The sequence below is a fragment of the Muscardinus avellanarius genome, assembly GCF_963383645.1.
Source record: "Muscardinus avellanarius genome assembly, chromosome: 3".
NCBI lineage: Eukaryota > Metazoa > Chordata > Mammalia > Rodentia > Gliridae > Muscardinus > Muscardinus avellanarius.
Window position 1 is genome coordinate 38,682,759 of NC_137788.1, and position 24,715 is coordinate 38,707,473.

Below are 24,715 nucleotides of genomic sequence, written 5' to 3' on the forward strand. Positions count from 1 at the left end.
ATCCTTCGGTCTCAGCCTCCCGAATGCTGGGATTACAAACGTGAGCCACCACGCCGGGTTTAGGAGACCCTATTTTAAAACAAAAAAAATTTTTAAAAAAAGAAGGGCTGGGGTTGTAGCTCAGAGAACGCCTGTGGATTCAATTCCCAGTACTGACCGAGAAACAAGGAAGGGAGGGAGGAAGAGGGAGATGGAGGGAGGAGAAACTAAGAAATTCTGTGCTTGCGGAGGAAGAATTCGGGTTCCTCCCCCAACCCGGGCTGAGCCCCTGGCTCTAATGTGTCGGAAAGAAGTGCAAGACCAGCGCCTGGCACGGAGTGAGAGCGCATCGTGACCCCTGGCCGGGGAAGGGAGGCTGGAGCCTGGTGCGAGCCCGCGGGCGGCGGCGGGAGCCCGCAGCGGGGGCGGGGCGTCGGGGGCGTGGCGTCGCGCTCGGGGGCGTGGCGTCGCGCTCGGGGGCGGGGCTCCTCCCCTCGCCCTCGGGGCGGGGCCGCGGTGGCGCTGCGAGGCCGTGTCCCCGAAAGCTCGGCGCGTGAGCCCTGCCCGGCGCGGGCGGACGAGCTCGGGCCCGCGGCTCCGACAGCCGCCCCGAGGCCCGCGGGCGCATGGCCGCGCCCGCCCGGCGCCTGTGCCACGTCGCCTTCCACGTGCCGGCCGGGCAGCCGCTCGCCCGGGACCTGCAGCGCGTCTTCGGCTTCCGGCCGGTGGCGGCGCGCGCGGCGGGCGGCTGGCGGCAGCTGGCCCTGCGCAGCGGCGACGCCGTCTTCCTGGTGAACGAGGGCGCGGGGCCGGCCGAGCCGCTGTACGGGCTGGACCCGCGCCACGCGGTGCCCAGCGCCACCAACCTGTGCCTGGACGTGGACAGCGCGGGCGCCGCGGCCCGGGCGCTGGCGGCGCGGGGCTGCCGCGTGCCGGTGCCGCCCGTCCGCGTGCGCGACGCGCTGGGCGCCGCCACCTACGCCGTGGTGCGCTCGCCCGCCGGCAACCTCAGCCTCACGCTGCTGGAGCGCGCGGGCTACGGCGGGCCCTTCCTGCCCGGCTTCCGCGCCGTGCCGTCAGCGCCCGGCCCCGGCTGGGTCAGCCACGTGGACCACGTGACCTTGGCCTGCGCCCCCGGCAGCTCGCCCGCGCTGCGGCGCTGGTTTCAGGACTGCCTGGGTTTTCACCACTTGCCGCTGAGCCCGGGTGAGGATCCCGAGCTGGGCCTCGAGATAACAGCGGCGTCGGGGCGCGGGGGGCTGCGGCTCACCGCCCTGCAGACCCCGCCGGGCAGCGCCGTCCCCACCCTGGTGCTGGCCGAGTCCTTGCCGGGAACCACCGGCGGACAGGACCAAGTGGAGCAGTTCCTGACCCGGCACCGGGGGCCGGGCCTGCAGCACATAGGACTGTACACACCGAACATCGTGGAGGCCAGCGAGAGGATGGCGGTGGCCGGAGGCCGGCTCCTGACACCTCCGGAGGCGTACTACCAGCAGCCGGGCAAAGAGGAGCAGATCCTAGCCGCGGGGCTCGAGCCGAGGCTTCTGTCTCGGCGGGGAATCCTGCTAGATGGCGACAAAGGCAAGTTTCTGCTTCAGGTCTTCACCAAGTCCCTCTTTGCGGAGGATACCTTCTTCCTGGAACTAATTCAGAGGCGGGGGGCCACAGGCTTTGGCCAGGACAACATCCGAGCACTGTGGCAGTCCGTGCAAGAGGAAGGAGCCAGGGCCCGGGAAGCCTGAGGACCTGGGGGAGCCGGGTGAAGTGGCCTGTGCCTGGCCTGCTGGGACTGAGAGACATACCCACCTGAGGCCCAGCTAGTCAGCTCAGGCGTCAGCCTCCAGCGTATAGCATCTGCCTCCAGCTTCCTGGGCTCTGTGTGTGGTGCTGGGAATTGGATCCAGGGACATTCTACCTCTGAGCTACACTCCCCGGTACATATTTTTTTTTTTTTTTAAATTAGGAAACAGGGTCTGGCAAAGTTGGTGAGGCTGGCTTCAAACCTGTGATCCTGCTGCTCAGGCTCCCAAGTCCTGGATAAAAGTGTGCAGCACCATCACTAGCCAGTATTTTATTTTTAAACTATAAATCAATGCTCACTGTTTAATGTCTAATACATATGCAAGATAAAAAGAACATTAAAAGAATTACATCAGGCTACAGAACGTAGCCAGTGCTTTTATAAAGCCTTTGTGTTCCTCTTTAATGTAGTGGGGCTAATGGGCACTTTATTTCTTGTGAGCCTGAGATTGGACCCAGGGCCTTGCTTGGTAGGCAAGCACCCTCCACTGAGCTACATTCCCATCCCTTTGTGTTCCTCTCTGAACACATTTCCCTCTTCCCCCAGTTTTGTGATTGTTAACACTCTGCTTTTCTGTATAATTTTACTACATATTAAATGTATCCCTAGATAAATGACTTAGTAATTTAAGACAAATCTTCCTGTGCTTTCCCTTTCCCTAAGGAGCAGTGACTGCAGGTAGGGACAGGATGGGTGAGGATTACGTCCGACCACCTGCTCCAATCAGAGGGGACCTGAGACCCAGGATGAGGGTGTTGGGTGTCACCACTGGCAGGTGCTCCCTGCAGCTGCCTTCACGCTTCCTCCTGAGGCAAGAAAGAGAACAGAGCATTCTGGACAGAACACCCCCTCCTCCATCTGCCTAGGGCTGTGTAGGGACTCAGCCCGCTGAAGTCAGCACCCACTACTTTCTGGGCCCCTCAGGGATGAATGAAGGAGCTAGGGAAAGGGTGGAAAGCTCTCCAAAAGGACTACAAAAATAAGCACTTTATTAAAAATCAGGACTCTCAGGGGTAGGGGCTTCCAGAGGCATCACTGGGCTGCACTGCTATCAGTGGGGATTTGAGGCTGAAAGAAACTCTCCAGGACTTGCTGGCCACGGCTCTGCTTTTTCCGGCTGGACAGAGTGGACGCATGGGACCTTTTGGAACTCTGTACAGAAGGAAGAGGGAGGGGCTGAGGAGGGGCACCGGAGACACCTTTCACCTCTTTCCTTCCTCTTTATGGATCAAGCTCCGTTCTAGTCTGGATGCTGCAGCACTTTCCACCACCTCCCAGTATCTGCGCCTTCCATCGGCTCTCCAGAGGCAGCCCAGGGCATCTTCCTAAGATGCAAAACTGACTCTCTCCACCTAAAATGCTTCAGCAGCCTCGTTTCCATGCCCTGGCTGACCTCTCCAGCCAAACCAACCACTCACAGCTCCCTGAGCACTGCAGACTGCCCTGCCTCCCTCCTTTGCTCACACTCTTCCTGGATTGGAAAGAACATGCTTTGTTGATTCCCCTCCAAACCTGGAGAAAACAACTCATTTCCAGGACCCAAATGAGCAACCTTTCCTAATCTTTGCCTCCCAGATAGAAGTGAAGGCTCCCCCGCTTCATATCCAACAAAACAAACAGTTCACACGCCGGTGACACTCTGTTGCCCTTGTGACTCTCTGCTCTTGTCCCCCTACCTTGTGCCCCACAATGTGAGGTCCCCAGACCAAAAACTATCTCTGGCTGAGTGTGATGACGCATGCCTGTAATTCTAGTATTTAGAGGCTGAGACAGAAGGATCACAGGTTTGGGGAAAGCTGGGCATGGTGGCGCACACTTGTAATCTCAGCATTTGGGAGGCTGAGACAGGAGGAGTACGGTTTGCAGACAGCCACTGCTGCTTAGGCCCTTGTAATTCAGTGAGACCCTGTTTCAAAATAAAGAATAAAAAATAGGGCTGGGGGTGTAGCTCAGAAATAGAATGCCCCTGGATTCAATCCTGGGTACTGCAAAAAAGAAAAAGGAAAGAAAGAAGGGCTAGGGGGTGTAGCTCAGAGGTAGAACACCTCTGGGCTCAATCTATAGTACCCCATACACATACACAAAAGAATTATTCCTTTGGCCCCAAGAAGCCTGTAATGGACAATCTATACCCACATTGTCCATTACATCTATCAGTAGATGACTAAAATCCATGATTTTGAGTCTGGAGAGAGACGGCTGAGTGAGGGTGAGACTCACCTTGCAGCTTCCTGGCTGCTGGTCCTCATACATGCGGAACACCTAGCCAAGAACAGGGGTAAGGAACAGAGCTGGCACCTTCTCCAAGTAAGCCAACTCACTTTGTTCTGTCCTTGACTTTATGCCTGGGTTCTTTTGTTTAAAATATGCCCCTCCCTCTTTCTGTTTACACAGCAATAAGTTTATCTAGAACATGTAAGAAACACACACACACAAAAAAGGACACTGAAGACAAAAGTAGTGCCTTTTTCATGGCGGTAGAGACAGCTGCGGTGTGAAACTCCTCCCGGGTCAGCCAGCGAGCGCCAGGGGCCGTGCTGGTCGCCGGGGCCTGCCCTTCCAGGGCCAGACCATATACTCGATATGTCAGCTTGATGTGAGAGAAGATGTGGACCACCTGGGAGGAGACCAAGGAGCTGAAAGCGGCCTGTAGACACGGCTACAAACTGTGTCATTCCTGGCCCCACCAGGCTCACTTACCTCCCCCAGGTGCTTGAGGCCTGTGGTGGGGAGGGCCCCGGCCCAACTCTGCAGTTCCTGCAGCAGCGTCTCCTCCTGCTGCTGCTGCTCCTGCCCCGAGGTCACGGTCACGGATGGGAACTCCCAGAGTCCCGCCAGCAGTCCTGAGTGGGAAAGTGGCCAGGCTCCGTGAGGCCGCGGGTGCGACTCCACTGTCCTCCCTGCTGCTCATGCCGCTGCCCTTCACCCCCAGCACCCAGGTACCTGAGTTGGGCCTTTGCACAAGTAGAATGCGGGCACCCCCATGTGCTCCGGGCTGCTCAAGAACACAGGTGGCAGAGTACTCCTCCCTAGGGGGCCTGCGGCTGGCCTTTCTGGGAAAGTTGGCCACTCCCAGGGTGTGGTCCCAGGGTTCTGTGGGAGGTAGGCACAGCTGGCACTGTCCAGTGTTGGGAGCTGGGGACGAGATCCCCAAGCTCCACTTAGAACAGGAGGGCTTTGGCCGGGCGTGGTGGCGCACGCTTGTAATCCCCGCGCTTGGGAGGCGGAGACAGGAGGATCGCGCAGGTTCGAAGCCAGCCGTGCGCTGGCTTAGGAGACCCTGTTTCCAAAATGAAAATGTAAAAATAGGTCTGGGAGTGTAGCCCCGAGGTAGAAGGGCTTCCAGGAACCCCAGTACCACCAAAAAAAAAAAAAAACAGGAGGGCTTTGGTGCCAAGTCCAGAGAGCAGGCTTGGCCCAGATCTGCAGGACCTTACTGAGATTACGAGAAGCACTAGAATGAGGAGTCTATGAGCAGCTCCCCAACAGGACCAGGAGCGGCTGGGGCTGGTGGGCACTCACCGCACTCCTCCACGTCAGGCATGCCCGGTGGACTCCCTGAGGTAGAGAACTGCTCCTGTACCACCTGAGAGACAGGGTAGGTGTCATGGTGCAAACAAGGGTCACACCCTAGGACTCCTGGCTGTACCTTCCCAATAGGCTCACCCTCTGACGTGCCCGGCACAGGCTCTGCACGGGGCAGTGGCCACAAAGAGGGCGCTGTGGGGTGCACACTGTCGCCCCCAGCTCCATGGCTGCTTGATTGAAGTCCCCTGGCCGGGCGGGGTCCACCAACTGCTGGGCAAGGCTCCTGCAAGAAGGGAACACGGCTGGGAAGCAGAGACCCTTTGAAGAAACCTCTCCCGACACTCCAATATCCTACCAGAGTTGCTGAGAGACAGGGGTGCTGCTGGGATCGGCACCGATGGCTCGGACGCGGCACAGCACCCGGACCACATTCCCATCCACCACACCAGCTGCCTGACACAGGACAGAGAAGGCCAGGCATCAGCGGGGCTGGGAGGAAGGTGGGTGGCACACACTAAGTGTGGGTGGGCTATGGGCTCACCTGGCCAAAGGCAATGGAAGCAATGGCCCCAGCGGTATACCGCCCCACACCAGGCAGGAGCTGCTGCAGGGTCTCCGCTGTACATGGCATGTGGCCCCCCAGCTCCTCTACCACCTGATCAGGGTGGGAAGACTCAGGATCATGAGATTCCTGGGGCCCTTGGGCTCCTACCCCTGCTTCCCCACCACCTCTACCACCCTTTACCTTCCGAGCTCCCTCTTGCAGACGCCGGCCTCTAGAGTAATAGCCCAGGCCAGCCCAGAGCTGGTTCACCTCCTAGGGTGGGGCCACAGGTCAGAGATCAGTGGTCAGTCCCTCAGTTGTTCCCACTCCCCCTACCCAAGGGTAGCTCTCACCTCCAGGGAAGCACTGGCCAGATCCTGCAGTGTTGGCCATTTCTACAGCCCCAAGGCAGGCAAGAAAAAAATGATGTCAAGGGTGGCAGAGGAAGCCTGCTCTACACCCATCCCAAAGCACGCGCTCTTATTCAGCGAGTGGCCCAACCCTGCCCTCCCTCTACTGGCGTCACCTGCATCCAGCGGGTATAGTAGTTGATCACCGTGGCAACCTGGGTCTGCTGCAGCATAACCTCTGACACCCACACTGGGGGAGAGGGGCCGGGATGAGAGCACTGCTAACCCGCCCTGGCCCCGGCCCCCAGCCCCAGGCCTCAGCACGTCCAGGCAAAGAAGCCTGCCCTCAGAGGTACTCACCAGCATACGCCCGCCGATCCATGTCCATCTCCTCCTCTGCCTGTCAACACAACCACAGGTGGGGAGTCAGTGTGGAAGGGGCTGGGTACCAGCCTCCTGCCCCGCCATCCCTGTCCCTCACTTGCTTACCCGTCTCCTCCAGGGCAAGTCCCGCTTCTCTCTGTCATACCAGCTCAGCAGGCTCCTCCGGAAGGCTGTGACTTCAGCTGCATCTCTGAATAGATGGTACTGGGAGAGGGAGGCCTGTGTCCCCGCCTCTTCCTGCTGTCTGGCCAGGCCTGCAGGACCCCCAGGACACTTAGGGAGCCTCCCTGCACCAAGGTTCTAGGATATGGCAGCCTGTGGCAATGTGCTCCCACCGAGGGCTTCCCCTACCCCAAACCCTTGCTTAAGCTTTGGCACTGAAGGCAGACCAGCTTCTTGGCCCGATCTTTGGCCTTAATTTTCTCAGGGTGGTACTTCTGGCTCTGTTGTCTCTGGGCCATAATGAAAACAACAGATTTAGCCAGACATAATATGTACCTGAGCAGGGCTTTTCTATTTACAAAACACTTTCAGGATCAAAAACTCATCTGATTCCAGGAAAGCCTCCATGAGGAAAAAAATGTGCAGGCTACTGTTTCACATTACTGGCACAAAAAGCCAATCAGAGCAATTGTCCCAAAGCCACACAGCTACAAGGTCAAAATTACATCCCTAATTATTGCCTTAATGCCTTGATACATACCAGGCTCCCTTCCCAGCCCAATCCTTGCACAGACAAGGAACAGAGCCCCCCGAGTCTCCACCAGGGAGGAGCACCTCACCACTGCAGGCTGAAGACTTTGAAGATATGCTGTTGAGGGCATGCTTCTTCCTTCCCTCCTGACTGGTTGCCTGCTTCCTGCGACCTCGTCCCACAGCTGCTCGTGGCTTCCTCATGATGGCCTGGAAGCCAGAGTAGTCACAATGATGCTGAACCTCACTGTGAATGAGGGAGCCCTGCAGGAGATACAGTTATCTCTTCTCCAGTCCCACTCATAGAAGAGCATCTAGCCTTTCTTAAACATTCTCAAGAAGCCTATGGGTTTGCCCTTGGCTGGCCTGGCCCTGAGGTGTGATCATATAGCTGAGCAACAGCCTCAGAGGGTGCAGCATGAGTACAGCCCGGGAGACGTGTAAACAACAAGACGCTGGAGCTGGGACGAGCCAAGGACCAAAGCCTCCTGTTGGAAACATGTATGGATCCCTGATGTCTACCATGATGGATGGATACAAAGGGACTGTTTTGAAGCATCTGGGAGCAGAGCAGTAGGTGGGAGGTTTCTCTGCTTAGAGATGTAGCATGGCTAGGACTAAAACAGAATCCAATAGTCATCTAGTCCAAATCTTTTTTTATAGGAAGGAGAAATCAAGCCGGGTGTGATGGCGCATGCTTGTAATCCCATTTGGGAGGCTGGGACAGGAAGATCGCAATTTGTGGACAGCCTCAGCTACTTAGTGAGGCCCTTTGCAACTCAGTGAGACCCTGTTTCAAAAAAATAAAAAAGTAGGGCTGGGGTATAGCTTAGGGATAGAACGCCCCTGGATTCCATCTCCAGTACCTAAAAAAGAAGAAGGAGGAGGAGGAGGAGGAGGAGGAGGAGGAGGAGGAGCCACCACCGCCAAGCTGGGCGTGGTGGCACACGCTTATAATCCTAGTACTTGAGAGGCTGAAACAGGAGGATCGCAGGTTCTTGGCCAGTCTCAGCTACTTAGTAAGGCTCTCAGCAACTTAGTGAAACCCTGTTTCAAAGTAAAGGATAAAAAATAGGGCTGAGGGTGTAGCTCAGAGGTAGAATGCCCTAGGTTCAATCTCCAGTACAACAAAAGAAAGGAAGGAAGAAAGGAAGAATGAAAGAAAGAAAAAAGGAGAAACCAAGGATCAGAGAGGGAAAAGATTTGCCTACAGCATACGGCAAATCAGTGGAGGAATAGAGAAGCTACTTTTTATTCCTGATCTTGTCCTCATCTAGTGAATCGTAACTGGCTGGCCATTAGTGATAAGAAAATCCATCTGGTTGATTTTCACTGCTGTTGGTTCTGGCTCCCTCTTCTCTACTAGCAAAAAGTAGCTAACACTGAGTGCTTACTGTGGGTCAGACCCCACGAAGTTCTTTACCGGATCTCACTCAACTTCCTGACGGCTCCAGGAAGCAGGTACTACTATTACCTCCATTTTAGCTACAAAGAAGTGGAGACTTGCAGAGATTAAACAACTCCATCTTTCAAACCAAGTGTGCGCTCTTACTCTCTGCTATGTTATAATCCTTATTAAGCTTCTATTTCAAATCCTCCCCCACCCCCCGAGCTTTGACTTCACCACCTCATTTTCATCAAAACAGCTTGCTTCCTCTTTAGGAGAAAAAAGCAAATGTACAAACTTCCTTCTATTTGAACTGTTCTCATTCTTTCCTCCTTTATGTAGAAGAAAGGTCCCTACTTTTCCATAGGGTCCTGCTCCTCCAATCTCGCAACTGAGACCCATTCTACTCCTGTTCAGAACCAAACTTCCTATACCAAACTCAGGTACTTCCATAATTCACTCTACAAGAACAAAGTAATCTTTTCTTCTCCTTTCTTTCTTTTTTTTTTTTCTTTTGGTGAGGGGGTCCTGGGGATTGAAACCGGAGACATTCTACCTCCAAACTATGACCCCACCTCTTTTTGAAAAAATGTGTGTGTGTGTGTGTGTGTGTGTGTGTGTGTGTGTTGTGTGGTACTGGGGATGGCTCTGAGCTACACCCCAGCCCTATTTTTATTTATTTATTTAGTTAGTTAGTTAGTTATTTGGTTATTTATTTATTTAGTTAGTTATTGGTGGTACTGGTGATGGAACCCTTCTACCTCCGGGCTATACTCCCAGACCTATTTTATATTTTTTTATTTTGAAACAGGGTCTCTTAAGCCAGCGAGGCTGGCGCGGGGGCTACAAGCATGCACCACCAGGCCTGGCTTAACTCTTTATTTTGAAACAGGGTCTCACTGAGTTGCAAGGGTCTAAGTAGCTGAGGCTGGCAGCAAACTGCGATCCTCCTGTCTCAGACTCCCAAATGCTGGGATTTCAAGCCTGCGCCAGTATGATTGGCACCCCTATTTTAATTTTTGTTGTGAAACAAGGTCTTGTTAGGTTGCTGAGAATCTAAGTTGCTGAGGCTGGTCTTAGACCTATGATCCTCCTGTCCCAGCTTCTCAAGTACTGGGATTTTTTTTGGTGGTGGTGGTACTGGGGGGTGGAATCCAGAGGCTTTCTACCTCTGGGCTATCCTCCCAGACCTATTTTATATTTTATTTGGAGACAGGGTCTCACTAAGTTGCTGAGAGCCTCACTAAGTAGCTGAGACTGGCTTCGAACCTGTGCGATCCTCCTGTCTCGACCTCCCAACCACAGGGATTACAAACCTGAGCCACCACGCCCAACTCCAAGTACTGGGATTATAGTCCTGTGTCACCAGCCAGGCCAAGAGTCAATCCTCTTAATACAGAATACCTAAAGGTCCATGTACTGAGGCCCTCCTTGCTTTGTTCTCTCTCAGATAATGTCTAATCACATTTAGTTGATTCAATCCCCAACCCTGGGGTTGACTCAGTCCGTTTTAATCCCCAACTCTGAGGAGGCCTCATACAGTCCATTTCCTCTGCTTAGACAGAGCTTTTCTAGGCTTTTCCTAACATTCAGTCATTTCAGATCGTGGTTTAAATGTCCAAGTCATAAACTGGGCGTGGTGGCACACGTTTGTAATCCCAGCATTCGGGAGGCTAAGACAGGAGGGTTGCAGTTTGTGGACAGCCTCAGCTACTTAGTGAGGCCCTCTGCAACTCAGTGAGAGGCGGTTTCAAAATAAAGAATAAAAAATAGGGCAGGGGCTGTAGCTCGGAGGCCGAATGCCACTGGGTTCCATCCCTAGACCAACAAAAAAAAAAAAAGAAAAAGAAAAAGAAAAAAGTTCAAGTCATGTTCCCCAGGCCTACTTTCAGGTACTTTTCCATTGTAGCTTTTAATTTTAATTTCACATTCATTTATGATTCATTCCATTACTTTCTGCTTGCCTTACTTGACAGTAAAATAAAACACCAAAAAAACTCCATGAGGACAAGGAGTGGTCTGTTTTGCTGTTATGACCCCAAAGACAGCACCAGGTAAACTATACACAATAAATGATTGATAAATTAATTAATGGGAATGAAGTGTTCCTTTTTCAGAAGGGGATATGTACAAGCAATTCTGAATAATGATGAGAAAGACTGTAGAGAGGGAAACGCTGAAGATGCCCTAGAGACAGTGAATGAACAAGGGAAAAGGGAAGCTGGGCTGAGGGAATGGAAATTGGAGCTGCCGGAAGGGACAGGAGTAAACTCAAACACCCTCTGGGGCAGTTATGCTTTTCAACTTGTCAATCCCATTATCGAAGCCCTTATCACTTGCTTGGATTATCTATCTCAAAAGCATCCTCTGCAGACTGGTCCAGTGGAATGCTCTCCGCCTTTCTCTTCCTGGATCACACTTAACTCTCCATCTTCCCTGGGAATTTTTTTTTTTTTTTTTTTTTTGTGGTACTGGGGGTGGAACCCAGAGGCTTTCTACCTCCGGGCTATACTCCCAGACCTATTTTTTAATATTTTATTTGGAAACAGGGTCTCACTAAGTTGCTGAGAGCCTCACTAAGTAGCTGAGGCTGGCTTCGAACTTTGTGCGATCCTCCCGTCTCAGCCTCCTAAACGCAGGGATTACAAGCGTGCGCCACCACGCCCGGCCTCTCCGGGAATTTGATCATGTCCAAAACACCTCTGTTCCCCACCCCCATCGCCATCCCTCCGCCACATACACTTCACTCTGCGCCTAATTCCTAGGCTTGCTTTAAGCTCACTCTGCAGCGCCTCCCCTCTGCGAAGCCCGCCCCGGCCGCATACACTCCCCACCCTATCTCCCGGCTCTGTGGAGGAAGAGAGCACACTCCATGCAGACGTCCCACATTCCCGCCACCGCGCGTGGAAAGAATTACCTCCCGCGCTGAGTCCCGCGCCGCACTCCAGGGGGCGTGGCTCCGGCCAATCCGGGCGGCGGGCCCGCGCACCAGCCAATGGGCTCAGCCCCTTCCTCGCCCTGAGGGCTGAACGGAAGTCCGACCTAACAGCCACTCCGAGCCGGAGCCCGCCCCGAGCCGGCCGCCCGCCGCGCCGGAGACTGAGCGGAAGCCGGGGCCCGCAGACGACTCTGGCCAGAGGCCGCGGCGTCATGGCTGCCGGCAGTGACGACGGCGCAGCTTCTGCTCCAGCGGCCTCCGACGGTGAGCAGCTTCGCAGGGGCGCCCCAAAGCCTCTGTGCTCCGGGGGCAGGAAGGCCTGGAGGCCGACCTCAAGCTTTAGAGGCCCAGCTCCTTCCGCCCGAACAAGGGGGACTACACGTCCCGGCGTGCACCGCGCTGGCTGCACAGCCCGGAGTGTGGGGAGCACAGTCAGGGATGATGGGGGCAATTTGGGAGATGTGGTCTGGATGGAGCTCGCAACGCGGATGTGTGTGTGTGTGTGTGTGTGTGTGTGTGTGTGTGTGTGTGTGTGTGTGTTTTGCTGGAAATCGAACACACACAGGGGCTGTGTGTGTTGCTGGAGACTGAACACATAGAGGCTTTCTATCCCAACCCTGTTTATTATTTTATTTGAAACAGAGTCTAAGTTGCCAAGGCTGGCCTCCCAACTTGTGGTCCTCTTCACCCGTTTCAGCCTCCCAAGTACTGGCCGGAGCACATAACTTAGTTGTGATTTGAATGGTGAGGCAGATTGAGCGATGTGGTTCAAAGGAAGTAGAAAGTATTGGGGATTCTCGTGTTAAGTATTATTTACCAGGTTCTGGGGCATAGTGGGAACTGTTGCTTGAGGCTGTTAGGGCACCATGAGAATAGTATAGTTTTGTGTATGTGATGCTAGGGATCGAATCCAGGGGCATTCTGCCTCTGAACTACATTCCCCAGACCTATTTTTGTTTTTTATTTGGAAGTAGGGTCTTGCTAGATTGCTGAGACTGGCTTCAAACTTGTATTCTTCCTGTCTCAGCTTCCCAAGTGCTAGGATTACAGGTGTGCCCTGCCACCACCACTGGCTACTATGAAATGTGTGTGTGTTTGTGGGGGGGGGGCAATGGGGACTGAGCCCAGGGGCATTCTACCTCTTAGCTACACCCTCAGCCGTACTTTATTTTTATTTATTTTGCAGTACTGGGGATCAAGCCATACCTCCAACTCTATTTTTTTATTCTTTTGAAACAATGTCTCACTAAGTTGCAGAGGGCCTAAGTAGCTGAGGCTGGCTGTAAACCCTCTCATTTCATCCTCCCAATTATTGCAAGTGTGAACCACCACGCCCAGCTCTTTTTTCTGCTTTTTTTTTAATTTTAATTTTTTTTTACTGCTTTTTTCTGTGATATTGAGGATGGAACCCAGGAACATCCTACCTCTGAGCTACACCTCTAGCCGTATTTATTTATTTAGTTAGTTGTTTTTTTTGTTTTTTTTTTTTTTGGAAACAGGTCCTCACTGAGTTGTGAAGGGTCTTGCTAAATAGCTAAGGGTGTCTGCAAACCAGGATCCTCTAGTCTCTGCCTCCCAGATGCTGGGATTACAAGCATTTGCCAACACGGCTGGCTCATTTTTTATTTAGAAACAGGGTCTTGCTGGGTTGATGAGAGTCTCACTACTTGCTGGCCTGTCCTTGAACCTGCAGTCCTCCTGTCTCAGCCTCCCAAGTATTGGGATTACCAGTGTGTTACCACTCCTAGCTAGTATGGGATCTTAAAGGGAGCTGAAATGTTCAAGCTTTGTGAAGTATTCCTGCAGGGTGAGGGAAGAAGGAACTTCAAAGGTCATCTAGCCCTGCTTTCCCTTTTTACTGTTTGTGATTCTGAGGCAGAAGTTAATTCCCCAAAGTCTCACAAAAAGTCACTGGGAGAACCAGGCCTCGTTCCCCCAGATCCAGGCCCTCCTGTGCACTGAGCATGTGTGATACGAAGGCATAAGGGAAAGCTACCAGGGAAGCCCCCCGCCCGCCGGGCGCCATGGCCTAAGCGAGGCAGGGTTCACCCAGGACCTTGCCAGCATGGGAATGCCCATCAACCTCTTGTCCCCAGGTGGTGTCCACAGCAGCTCAAAACGCGAGGAGCCAGCAGTCCAGGTTCCTGTGGTGGACGTGCAGAGCGATAACTTCAAGGAGATGTGGCCGTCCCTCTTGCTGGCTATAAAGACCGCTAGCTTCGTGGCTGTGGACACCGTGAGAGATGGGCAGCAGGGAGGGCGGGTGGCTTCCAGGGCTGGTGCTGGGGTGCAGTCGCCACCCTCTCTTTACCCACCCACAGGAGCTGAGTGGGCTTGGAGACAGGAAGAGTTTGCTGAACCAGTAAGTATGAGCCTTCTCTGGGTCCCAGCCCGCAGAAGGGGCAGTCCTTAACCGCGGAGCGTGTGCGGGAGTCCCAGCCCTGGGTGGTTTGGGTCCTTCATGAAGGTAACTCACCCACAGCCACCCCCAAACCAACCCCAAGGTGCATCGAGGAACGTTACAAGGCCGTGTGTCATGCCGCCAGAACCCGTTCTATCCTCTCCCTGGGCCTTGCCTGCTTCAAGCAGCAGCCAGACAAGGTAGGGTTCTCACTGCCATCCCCGATCAGTGGCTGTGGGAGGAGGGCTGTGATCCTAGGGAACGTGATGTGAGAGGTCTCTCCCTCCAGATCTTGCTGTATCAGGCCCCCTCTCTCCAGGGTGAACATTCCTACCTGGCCCAGGTGTTTAATCTCACGCTGCTGTGCATGGAGGAGTACATTATAGAGCCAAAGTCCGTGCAGTTCCTGGTGCAGCATGGTTTCAACTTCAACCGGCAGTATGCCCAGGGCATCCCATACCATAAGGGCAACGACAAGGTAGGCCTTCAGCCTCCCCAGCCTCGGAGCCGCCCCTCTTGTGGCTTCATTTCTTTCTGCCCTTGGCTGGATGCCTGGGGAGAACTGTTAGTGAGTATGGGGGATCAGTTGAGATTGATGACAAGATGGATAGCAGTGGATTAAATAACAAGGGAGAATTTTGCAAGTGGGGGAACCTGGGATATGTGTTGTGCAGAAGAGGCTTTGTGGTAGACTCCATCCCACTGACCCCGTCCCTTCCAACCAGGGTAACGAGAGCCAGAGCCAGTCAGTGCGGACACTGTTCCTGGAGCTAATCCGAGCCCGCCGGCCCCTGGTGCTGCATAATGGCCTCATAGACTTGGTGTTCCTGTACCAGAACTTTTATGCACACCTCCCTGAGAGCCTGGGAACCTTCACTGCTGACCTGTGTGAGATGTTCCCGGCAGGCATTTACGACACCAAATATGCCGCTGAGTTTCATGCCCGCTTTGTGGCCTCCTACTTAGAATATGCCTTCCGGAAATGGTGAGAGAATGGTTGAGGGCGAGAGGTGGGGCCTAGTATACGACACTGTTGCATTCACTAAGATACTGATTGATCACTTAGCCTGTGCCAGGCAGTTTTAGGTGCTGAGAATTCAGTAGACAAAAACTCCTGTTTTCGTGGAGTTTATATGCTAGTGGACCAATGTGTTCTTACATTATTGCAGTGAGCGGGAAAATGGGAAGCGCCGGGCAGCCGGCAGCCCGCACCTTGCCCTGGAGTTCTGCAGCTATCCTCCCAGCATGAGGGCCCATGTGGACTACCGCTGCTGCATGAGCCCTGCAGCCCACCGTCCTCACCCCACCAGCGTCTGTGACAGCTTCTCGGTGAGAGCACTCGCCTATTTCCTGAGGAGAGAGGGGTTCTAATACCTGGAACACCTTTCTAGGTTTTTCTCCTACCTCTAGGCCTATGGCTGGTGCCCCCAGGGACCACAGTGCCCTCGGTCCCACGATATCGACCTTATCATCGACACTGATGAAGCTGTGGTGGAAGACAAGCGGCGGCGGCGGCGGCGTAAAGAGAAACGGAGGAGGGCCCTGTTGAGTGCTCCTGGGACACAGACTTCTGGGGAAGCTAAGGATAGTCCCCCCAGGAAGCAGGTCTGTGAGGACAGCCTCAAGACGGAGGAAAATGAACAGAAAATGTCTGAGGATGAAACAAAGGACCAGCTTGGCTCTGAGCAAGGGCACAAAAATGACTTGGAGATGGCACTTAACACGACAAGTTGCAAAACAGCTGACCTGGCCACCTCAGAAGTGCCAGGGGGTCAAGCCGGTCCTCACCCTGTGCCTGGGGATGGACTGCACCGGGCTGGTTTCGATGCCTTCATGACAGGTTACGTGATGGCCTATGTCGGAGTGAGCCAGGGGCCCCAGCCTTGCAGCTCTGAACCCTGGCTGCCTGAGTGCCACAACAAGGTCTATCTAAGTGGCAAAGCCGTTCCCCTCACGGTGGCCAAGAGCCAATTCTCTCGTTCCTCCAAAGCCCACAACCAGAAGATGAAGCTGGCTTGGGGCAGCAACTGACCCAGCTTCTGCCTGGCACTCGGTCCAGGTAGAGGAATTGAGAGTAGAAGAGAGTTCAGGGGTGGGGCTGGCAGAGATGCTGCTGCACCACCTGGGACCTTCTCCCTCACCCCAAAGACTGAGAAACAAAGGTATAAGTAAGAAGGCTGACCAGCACCTGCAACACCAACTTTATTTTAAATCTGAAAGTATCCTGGGACAGTTTTACCAAACAAAAAAATCAACAGAAAAGTTATGAAAATATTTGACCAACTTCATTCTTTGGTTATTTCTTATTGTGGATCTGTAAGAACAGACTGTTCCCAAGGCTCCAGCTATAGCAGGAAGGGAAGGAAATCAGTCCAAGTATAAACCATTTAACCAAATGGGTGTATCACTTGTTGACAAATACATAGGGCAGGCCCTAGGGCCTACAAAACCAGCCCCACTCCCAACCACAAGGTTGAAAGTCTTAATGAGGCGGAACATTAAGACTCCTTTATAAATATGAAAATAGATTAATCAACTGGAAAAGGTCTTTGAATAGGTTAGTTAAGAGCCATGACCACCACACCACCTTGCCCTCTCCTTGCATAGAAATGTAGTGATGTGGTCTGACCGCGCGCGGTAAGTGCAAACAGCAATTATTCAAGTGTCAGACATACTGGCAAGAAGCACCCCAGTCTTCAGCCTCTGTGGACTCCTGGTCAGCTCCAAGTTCCATCTAGTAGCTTATATGCCCTAAAGAAGGGCAAGAGAGACCTGGTGTGGGAGAAGAACCGGAGTAATAGTCACCTGCCAGCTCAGCCTAGAACTAGGAGTTCTCTGGTCCTGTCTTGGGAAGTGTACTGGGGCCCGTGGGAGGCGGCACGCCTTGCTGGATTTCAGAGGCTTAGAATCAGTGGTTGGCCCTAACCAGGAAGGCTTCTTCTCCGCCGCCTCCCCTCACAGGCAGCCATTGGACACCGTGAGCCTAAAAGTTGAGCCTAGCTTGGCACAGCCTGCCTGTCTTGTAGGCTCTAGGGGAGTCACGGCTGTGCACCTGGGGGGCCCTATCGCCTTGGCTGAAGGTCCATCCCCAAGATGAGACAGGGACTATCCTCCCTCATCCATCCAACTTTCTCTGGGTTTGCAGGCCTGTGCCTGCTACAGAGAAGGGGGCTGAAGCCGGGCCTCTTGGCCTTTCTTCCTCTACCTCCATCTCTTCAGAGCACAGGGCTCCACAACATGAGCTGGTCCCCTGGGGCCTGGGCCCAAAACCGTTTTCTTCTTGGGGATTAGAGCAGTCCATGGCCTCGGGGGCTGCAGCAGCTGGTGGGGCGGGTGCCCGGAATGGTGGGATTTCTCTTACTCTGTACTTGACACTACTGAGTCGTGGAGGGGGCCCATCAGATAGTGATTCTTCACGACACACAAATGGACAGGCCTCTTGACGTAAGAAGTCTGGTGAAGCAGGCAAAGAGCGCCACCGGCGAGCAGGCGGGGCCAGGGGCTCCTGCCAGTCAGCCAGTGGCAGGGTGCCAGGCGCTGGTGCATCCAGGTCAAACACCAGGGAGATGACCGACTTGCTGGGTAGGTCAAAGAGTTTGATCTTGCCACCCTTGAGGTCCTGACGAGCACTGAAAGGGTTGACTTTGGGGGTACGAGCAACACCATCTCTTGGTGGCTGGTAGTAAGGGTCCAGGACACTCACTGTACGTGGAGGTTTGCGAGAGAAGATGTCTGACTGGCTTCGAGACAGCCAGATTGTACGTCTCGGTCGCGGTGACTTGTGGGGGATCTTGTCATCCAGTGAGCTCAGTCGCTTCCCCCCAGGCACTTTCTCCAAGTGTCCTGAAGAACAGGGAGTCTGGTTACTTCACTGGTCATACAGAGGTCATAAAAGAGCCACTTTTTCACAGTGGTGGTGTTCAGGAAAGCAATGTATGCACTGTTGTCCCCTTTTATGAGGAAACAGACTCAGAGAAAAGGAAGCAATATGCCAAGTCAACTCTGGGTGTTTAGGGTTTTCTGGGGGGGAGAAGGGAAGGGAGTACTAAAGACCAAACCCAGGGGCATTTTACCTCTGACCTACACTAAAAGCCATTTTTCTTTCTTTTTTTTTTTTAACAGTCTACTGAAGCTGGCCTCAAATTTGCAATCCTATTTTAGCCTCCTAAGTTTACAAGTGTGTTACTATGCCCAGGGGTTGGGGGGTGGCTTTTTTTTTTTTTTTTTTTTTTTGGTACTAGGGATTGAACCCAGAGGTAGTCTACCTCTAAGCTACACCCCCAGCCTGATTTTATTTCTTATTTGGAAACAGGGTCTTACTAGGTTGCTGAAAACCTTGCTAAATTGCCAATGCTGGCTTTGAACCTGTGCTCCTCCTGTCTCACCTGCCCAAGTACTGGGATTACAAGCTGGTGTTGTATTTATTTTTTTTTAAACAGTTCTTACTAAGTTGCTGAGACAGGCCTTGAATCGAATCTGAGATCCTCCTGTCTCAGCCTCCCATGCCCAGTTGTCACAACTCTTTTTAACAGTTCAGTCCTAATAATCCCAGCATTTGGGAGGATGACACAGGAGGATCATGGTTCACGGGCAGCCTCACCTACTTAGGCCCTCCGAAACTTAATGAGACCCTATTTCAAAATAAAGAATAAAAAATAGTGTTGGGGGTATAGCTTGGAGGTAGAATACCCCTGGGTTCCATCCCAGTACTGCAAAAAAAAAGTCCAGTCTTGCTGGGCATGGTGGTACATGCTTGTTAATCTCAGCACTTGGGAGGCTGAGATGAGAAGATTGTAGGTTCGCGGCCATCCTCAGCTACTTAGTGAGGCCCCTCCACAACTTAGTAAGACCGTTTCGAAATAAAGAATACAGCTGGGCATGGTGGCGCACGTTTGTAATCCCTGCACATAGGAGGTTGAGACGGGGATCACACAGGTTCGAAGCCAGCCTCAGCTACTTAGTGAGGCTCTCAGCAACTTAGACCCTGTTTATAAATAAAAATATAAAAATAGGTCTGGGAGTATAGCCTAGAGGTAGAAAACCCCTGGGTTCTACCCTCAGTACCACTAAAAATAAATTTAAAAATTTTTTTAAAAACACAAAGCCTAGTGCCGGGCGTGGTGGCGCACGCTTGTAATCCCCGCACTTGGGAGGCGGAGACAGGAGGATCACGCAGGTTCGAAGCCAGCCGCGCGCTGGCTTAGGAGACCCTGTTTCCAAATAAAAATGTAAAAATAGGTCTGGGAGTGTAGCCCGGAGATAGAAGGGCTTCCAGGAACCCCAGTACCACCAAAAAATAAATAAATAAATAAATAAATAAAAACACAAAGCCGGGTGTGGTGGCACACGCTTGTAATCCCTGCGCTTGGGAGGCTGAGACAAGAGGATCGCACGGGTTCGAAGCCAGCCTCAGCTGCTTAGTGAGGCTCTCAGCAACTTAGTGAGACCCTGTTTCCAAATAAAATATAAAAAAAAGTCTGGGAGTATAGCCCGAAGGTAAAAGGCCTCTGGGTTCTACCCCCAGTACCACCAAAAATAAAATAAAAAAAGAACACAAAATAGGGCCAGAGGTGTATCTTGGAGGTAAAATACCCCTGTGTTCAATCCCCGGTACCTCAAAAAAAAGTTTAGTCCTTTTATCTCCATGATCTTCTGCCCTTCCCCCTTCCTTCTAAACCTGGTATAGCTTTCCATCACAGCCCTGGAGGGGAAGGCCCACAGCCTAGTTTCCAGCCTTGGAGTCAGGTTGGGTTATCCAGTCTGATCACTTACCCTTAGTTGGGGGTTGCAGCTTCTCATCCCTCTCCAGCTCTTCTTCTTCTAGACGGCTCATAATTTCCTCCAGGGTCTTCTCAATCTCCACAAAGGATGGGCGCAGTTTGGGGTCCATCTGTAGGTATCCACACCAGCTATGAGCGCTGCCCTTTGTTGCCCACCCCAATGATGGAATCTGAGTCCGTTTCTCTCATCTTAAATTTTAACTGTGAGGAGCTGGGTGTGGTGGTGCACACTTGTAATCCCAGCATTTGGGAGGCTGAGACCGGAGGATCAAGGTTTGCGAACAGCCTCAGCTACTTAGTGAGGACCTCCGCAACTCAGTGAGACCCTGTTTCAAAATAAAGATTAATAATAATAAAAAAAATAGGGCAGGAGGTGTAACTCGGAGGTCAAATGCCCCGGGTTCTATCCCCAGACACCCCCCCTCAAAAAAAAAGCTGTGTAGCTACGAGATCTTTCCTGAAGTCCCAGGCCATGAGAGTGATTCCCAGGGCGGAAATAAAAAAAATGCTACTTTATTACTCACTACCTTAGTCCTTTTTTTTGGGGGGGGGGTACTGGGGTTTCTGGAAGCCCCTCTACCTCTGGGCTACACTCCCAGACCTATTTTTTTATATTTTTTTTATTTGGAAACAGGGTCTCTTACGCCAGCGAGGCTGGCTCCGAACCAGCGCGATCCTCCTGTCTCCGCCTCCCAAGTGCAAGGATTATAAGCGTGCGCCACCATGCCCGGCTACCTTAGTCCTTTTTAAAAAATTATTATTATTATTTTTTTTTTTGCGGGTCTGGGGATGGAACCCAGGGGCATTTGACCTCCGAGCTACACCCCCTGCCTTATTTTTTATTCTTTATTTTGAAACCGGGTCTCACTTAGTTGCAGAGGGCCTCACTAAGTAGCTGAGGCTGTCCGCGAACTATGATCCTCCAGGTCTCAGCCTCCTAAATGCTGGGATTACAAGTGTACGCCACCACGCCCGGCTATTATTCTTTATTTGTTTTTATTTTTTATTTTTTATTGTTTTGGTGGTACTGGGGATGGAACCCTTCTACCTCCAGGCTACACTCCCAGACCTATTTTATATTTTTATTTGGAAACAGGGTCTCTTAAGCCAGTGAGGCTGGCTTCGAACCTGCATGATCCTCCTTTTTCCGCCTCCCAAGCGTGGGGATCATAAACGTGTGCCACCACGCCCTGCTATTATTCTTTATTTTGAAACAGTGTCTCACTGAGTTGCAAAGGGCCTAAGTAGCTGAGGCTGGCCAGGAACTCATCCTTGTGTCTCAGCCTCCCAAATACTGGGATTATAATCGTGGGCCACCACCCAGCCCACCTTAGTCCTTTTTATGTGTGTATCTTGTCCCTTATTTGGAGCAGAATCCTTCAAAAGTATATGCTTACATTGATTTCTTTTGTTCTTCCTTGAGTTCTGCTGCTTATGTGTTTTGGGGAGGTGCCTGAACAAAACCAGCTACCTTCTGGCTTTAAGAGGTGGGTCTGGCCCTGAAGCTATATAAATGAAGACCTACAAGAGCTTTTCCCATGTGCCTCCAGACCAGCTGGACCCAGAGTCCCACAATAAAACCTGACCAGAACTCCATCAATACCAAAGGCGAGGAGAAGAGGGTCTCCCTGCAATCTGAGGACTGGAAAATACAAAAAGCACCCCCTCCTCCTCCGTCCAGGCTCTGGAAAGCCTGTGTGGTTGGTGTTAAGTGTCCTGTGAGAGTGAGGTCACTACTCCTTCCTACAGTCCTAACCAGGTGAAAAGGATTCAGCCAGCCCCTGACCAAAGCCAGGGAAGACAGACACTCACATTACAGCAGTTGAAGGTGAGCTGCAGGAAGTCAGGGGGACAGTCTCCCACCATGTGCTGGAAAGCATCGTAGTCCAGCCCGAAATTCTGCGGATGGGTATGGAGGGGAGGGTACAGGAGACATGGGTAGACAGGTTATTAATCCCCCCACCCATCCTGGCCAGCTCAAAAGAAGAGGCTGGGAGCCACCTCTGAGAAGTAGCCCCAGAATGAGTAACAGCAACTCCACCCCGAGGACAAAACAGTTCCATAGCCTCCAGCCCCCTCCCGGGGCTCTGGGTCAGCCGGCAGCTCACCTCTGTGCGTGGAAGATAGTCTGGGTCCGCCTGGATGCGGGCGATGATCTCGCAGAGGATGATACCGTAAGAGAACACGTCTGCCTGGTGGGTAGTCAGACCTCGGTTTCCCTCTCAGTGGGGTGAAGCCTGAGGTATCTGCCCCATGTCTAACTGGCCAGGTCTGGGCCTTCTTGCCCATACTTCATTCAGGTTATTCACTGGGCAAGTGCCAGCTGCCCTACCTGCTCCTTCAGGTAGGATGTAGATCCCCACCTGAACATCAAGAGTGGTTCTGGGCACTTTCTGCTAAGGGTAGTTCTAAGGAGAACGAGGCCTCTGAATCTTCCACACTTACCTTCTCATTGTAGGGCTCATCTCGGAGGACCTCCGGTGCCATCCAGAAGGGTGAGCCCACCACAGACAGCTTCTCACCCACCACGCTGTGGGGCGAGACCATAAGGAAAGTGAGCTTGCCACAGCCTGGTGGGATGGGGTTTTCTGGCTCTTGGGAATTCCTCTCTCCCACGGATGGGCACAGACTAGGACTGACTGAATTTAGGGCGTGACGCTAAGTTGTGAGGAAGCTGGATTTCCTCCTCAGCTATAAGGCTCTCCCAGCATCCATTAGGACCACTCACTTGACATCAGGGATCTTCTCAGCTAGGCCAAAGTCAGCCACTACTGCAGAGTAACCATTCTCATCGCTCTTTATCAGGCAGTTCTAGAGTTCCAAAGAAGAGAAGACAAGCTTGCTCAGAAGTGGGGATCCGCCAGCCATAAGTATTTCTAGGCCTTCCTATAGCGATACGCACTGGGAAATGAACCCAGGGACATGCTACCTATGAGCTATACCCCCAGCCCTATTTTATTTTAATTTGAAACAAGGTCTCACTGGGTTGACAAGAGTCTCACTACTTGCTGAAACTGTCCTCAAACCTGTGATCCTACTCTCTCAGCCTCCCACGTATTATGATTACAGGTGTGCACCACCACACCCAGCTAATCCTCCATTTATTTAAAAAAAAAAAAAAGGAGTCAGATCGTAGTTCGCAGATAGCCTCAGGTACTACTTAGGCCCTTTACAACTTAGTGAGACCCTGTTTCAAAATAAAGAATAAAAAATAGGGCTGAGGGTGTCTCTCAGAGGTAGAATGCCCCCAGGTTCCATCCCCAGTACCACACACACAAAAAAAGTAAAGCCAGGAGTGGTGGCGCATGCTTGTAAATCTCAGCATTTGGGAGGCTGAGACAAGAGGATGGCGGTTCGCCGTCAGCCTCAGCTACTTAGGCCCTTTGCAACTCAGTGAGATACTATTTCAAAATAAAGAATAAAAAAATAGGGGTGGGTGTAGCTCGGAGGTAGAACACCCCTGGGTTCCATCCCCAGTTCTGCAAAAAAAAAAAAAAAAAAAAAAAATTAAGCTGGGTGTGGGGGTGCTTGCCTATATCCTGTTTTCAAATAAAAAAATAAAATAGGGATGGGAGTGCAGCTCAGAGGTACAATGTCCCTGGTTCAATCTCCAGTGCCACAATTTTTTAATTATCAAAATAAAAATAATAAAACCGCTGTGGTGGTATATACCTGTATTCCCAGCTACTTTGGAGGCTGAGGCAGGGAGAGTACAAATTTGAGGGCATCCTAGGCCATTTAGAGAGATCTTATTTTAAAAAAAAAAAAAAAAGGATAGCTGGGCATGGTGGCACACATCTGTAATCCCAGTACTTGGGAGTTTGAGACAGAAGGATCACAAGTTCAAGGATAACCTCAGCTACTTAGGCCTTCTGCAACTTAGTGAGACCTTGTTTCAAAATAAAAAAATAAGCCGGGTGTGGTGGCGCACACTTGTAATCCCTGCACTTGGGAGGCTGAGACAGGAGGATCTCAAAGCCAGCCTCAGCTACTTAGTAAGGCTCTCAGCAATTTAGTAAGACCCTGTTTCCAAATAAAATATAAAATAGGTCTGGGAGTATAGCCCAGAGGTAGAAAGCCCCTGGGTTCCACTCCCAGTACCACCAAAAAAAAAAAAAAAAAAAAAAAAAAATAGACCTGGGCATGGCAGTGCACACTTGTAATCCCAGCATTTGGGAGGCTGAGACCTGAGGATCCTGGTTCACAGACAGCCTCAGCTACTTAGTGAGACCCTCCGCAACTCAGTGAGACCCAGTTTCAAAATAAATAAGAAAAATAGGGCAGGGGGTGTAGCTCGGAGGTTGAATGCCTCTGGGTTCCATCCCCAGACCCGCTAAATAAATAAATAAATAAATAAATAAATAAATAAATAAAGCAAGCCAGGCGTGGTGGCGCACACTTGTAATCCCCGCGCTTGGGAGGCTGTGACAGGAGGATTGCACAGGTTCGAAGCCAGCCTCAGCTACTTAGTGAGGCCCTTTGCAACTCAGTGAGATCTTATTTCAAAATATAGAATAGAAAATAGAAGCCAGGCGTGGTGGCGCATGCTTGTAATCCCAGCATTTGGGAGTCTGAGACTGGAGGATAGCGGTTTGCGGACAGCCTCAGCTACTTAGTGATGCCCTCCGCAACTCAGTGAGACCCTGTTTCAAAATAAAGAATAAAAAATTGGGCAAAGGGTGTAGCTCAGAGGTCAAATACCTCTGGGTTCCATCTCCAGACCTGCAAAAAAAAAAAAAAAATAGGGCTGGGGTGCAGCTCAGAGTATGCCCCTGGTTCCATCCCCGGTACTGAAAAAAAAAAAAAAAAAAAATCTTGCTAAGTTACTGAGGGACCTGGCTAAGTAGCTGAGGCTGGCCATGAACCTGTGATCATCTCAGCCTCCCCAGTACTGGGATTACAGGTGTGCACCACCACGCCCGGCTTATGT

The 24,715-nt window shown here is 52.1% G+C and overlaps 4 protein-coding genes across 4 annotated transcripts in view; 2 read left to right on the plus strand and 2 right to left on the minus strand.

The window, feature by feature from the left end:
• Positions 1–605: 605 nt before the first annotated feature.
• HPDL (4-hydroxyphenylpyruvate dioxygenase like) lies at positions 606–1,721 on the plus strand (the record flags this gene model as incomplete). Its single annotated transcript, XM_080692192.1, has 1 exon — positions 606–1,721. The coding sequence occupies one exon, from the start codon at positions 606–608 to the stop codon at positions 1,719–1,721; it is 1,116 nt and encodes a 371-aa protein (XP_080548318.1).
• Positions 1,722–2,812: 1,091 nt separating this feature from the next.
• Positions 2,813–7,483, minus strand: MUTYH (mutY DNA glycosylase; the record flags this gene model as incomplete). The annotated part of the gene is made up of 15 exons (XM_080691401.1): positions 2,813–2,932; positions 4,001–4,042; positions 4,245–4,397; positions 4,481–4,623; positions 4,724–4,915; positions 5,303–5,366; positions 5,447–5,591; positions 5,664–5,761; positions 5,850–5,963; positions 6,054–6,125; positions 6,206–6,247; positions 6,379–6,452; positions 6,563–6,602; positions 6,692–6,840; positions 7,369–7,483. 15 exons carry the CDS (start codon positions 7,481–7,483, stop codon positions 2,813–2,815), a joined length of 1,563 nt encoding a protein of 520 aa, XP_080547527.1.
• Positions 7,484–11,813: 4,330 nt separating this feature from the next.
• On the plus strand, positions 11,814–16,036 carry TOE1 (target of EGR1, exonuclease; the record flags this gene model as incomplete). Its single annotated transcript, XM_080691402.1, has 8 exons — positions 11,814–11,868; positions 13,701–13,840; positions 13,926–13,966; positions 14,109–14,205; positions 14,325–14,483; positions 14,731–14,990; positions 15,175–15,334; positions 15,416–16,036. The coding sequence occupies exons 1-8, from the start codon at positions 11,817–11,819 to the stop codon at positions 16,034–16,036; spliced, it is 1,530 nt and encodes a 509-aa protein (XP_080547528.1). The 5' UTR covers positions 11,814–11,816.
• A 1,084-nt stretch (positions 16,037–17,120) lies between these two features.
• The window catches only part of TESK2 (testis associated actin remodelling kinase 2), a gene marked incomplete at both ends in the record, with an annotated part of 98,320 nt that continues 90,725 nt past the window's right edge, over positions 17,121–24,715 (minus strand). Inside the window, 6 exons of the mRNA XM_080692190.1 lie at positions 17,121–17,848; positions 19,778–19,895; positions 21,598–21,684; positions 21,894–21,977; positions 22,231–22,315; positions 22,514–22,596. Coding sequence (XP_080548316.1) covers positions 17,121–17,848; positions 19,778–19,895; positions 21,598–21,684; positions 21,894–21,977; positions 22,231–22,315; positions 22,514–22,596 — 1,185 coding nt within the window. The remainder of the gene's footprint in view (positions 17,849–19,777; positions 19,896–21,597; positions 21,685–21,893; positions 21,978–22,230; positions 22,316–22,513; positions 22,597–24,715) is intronic.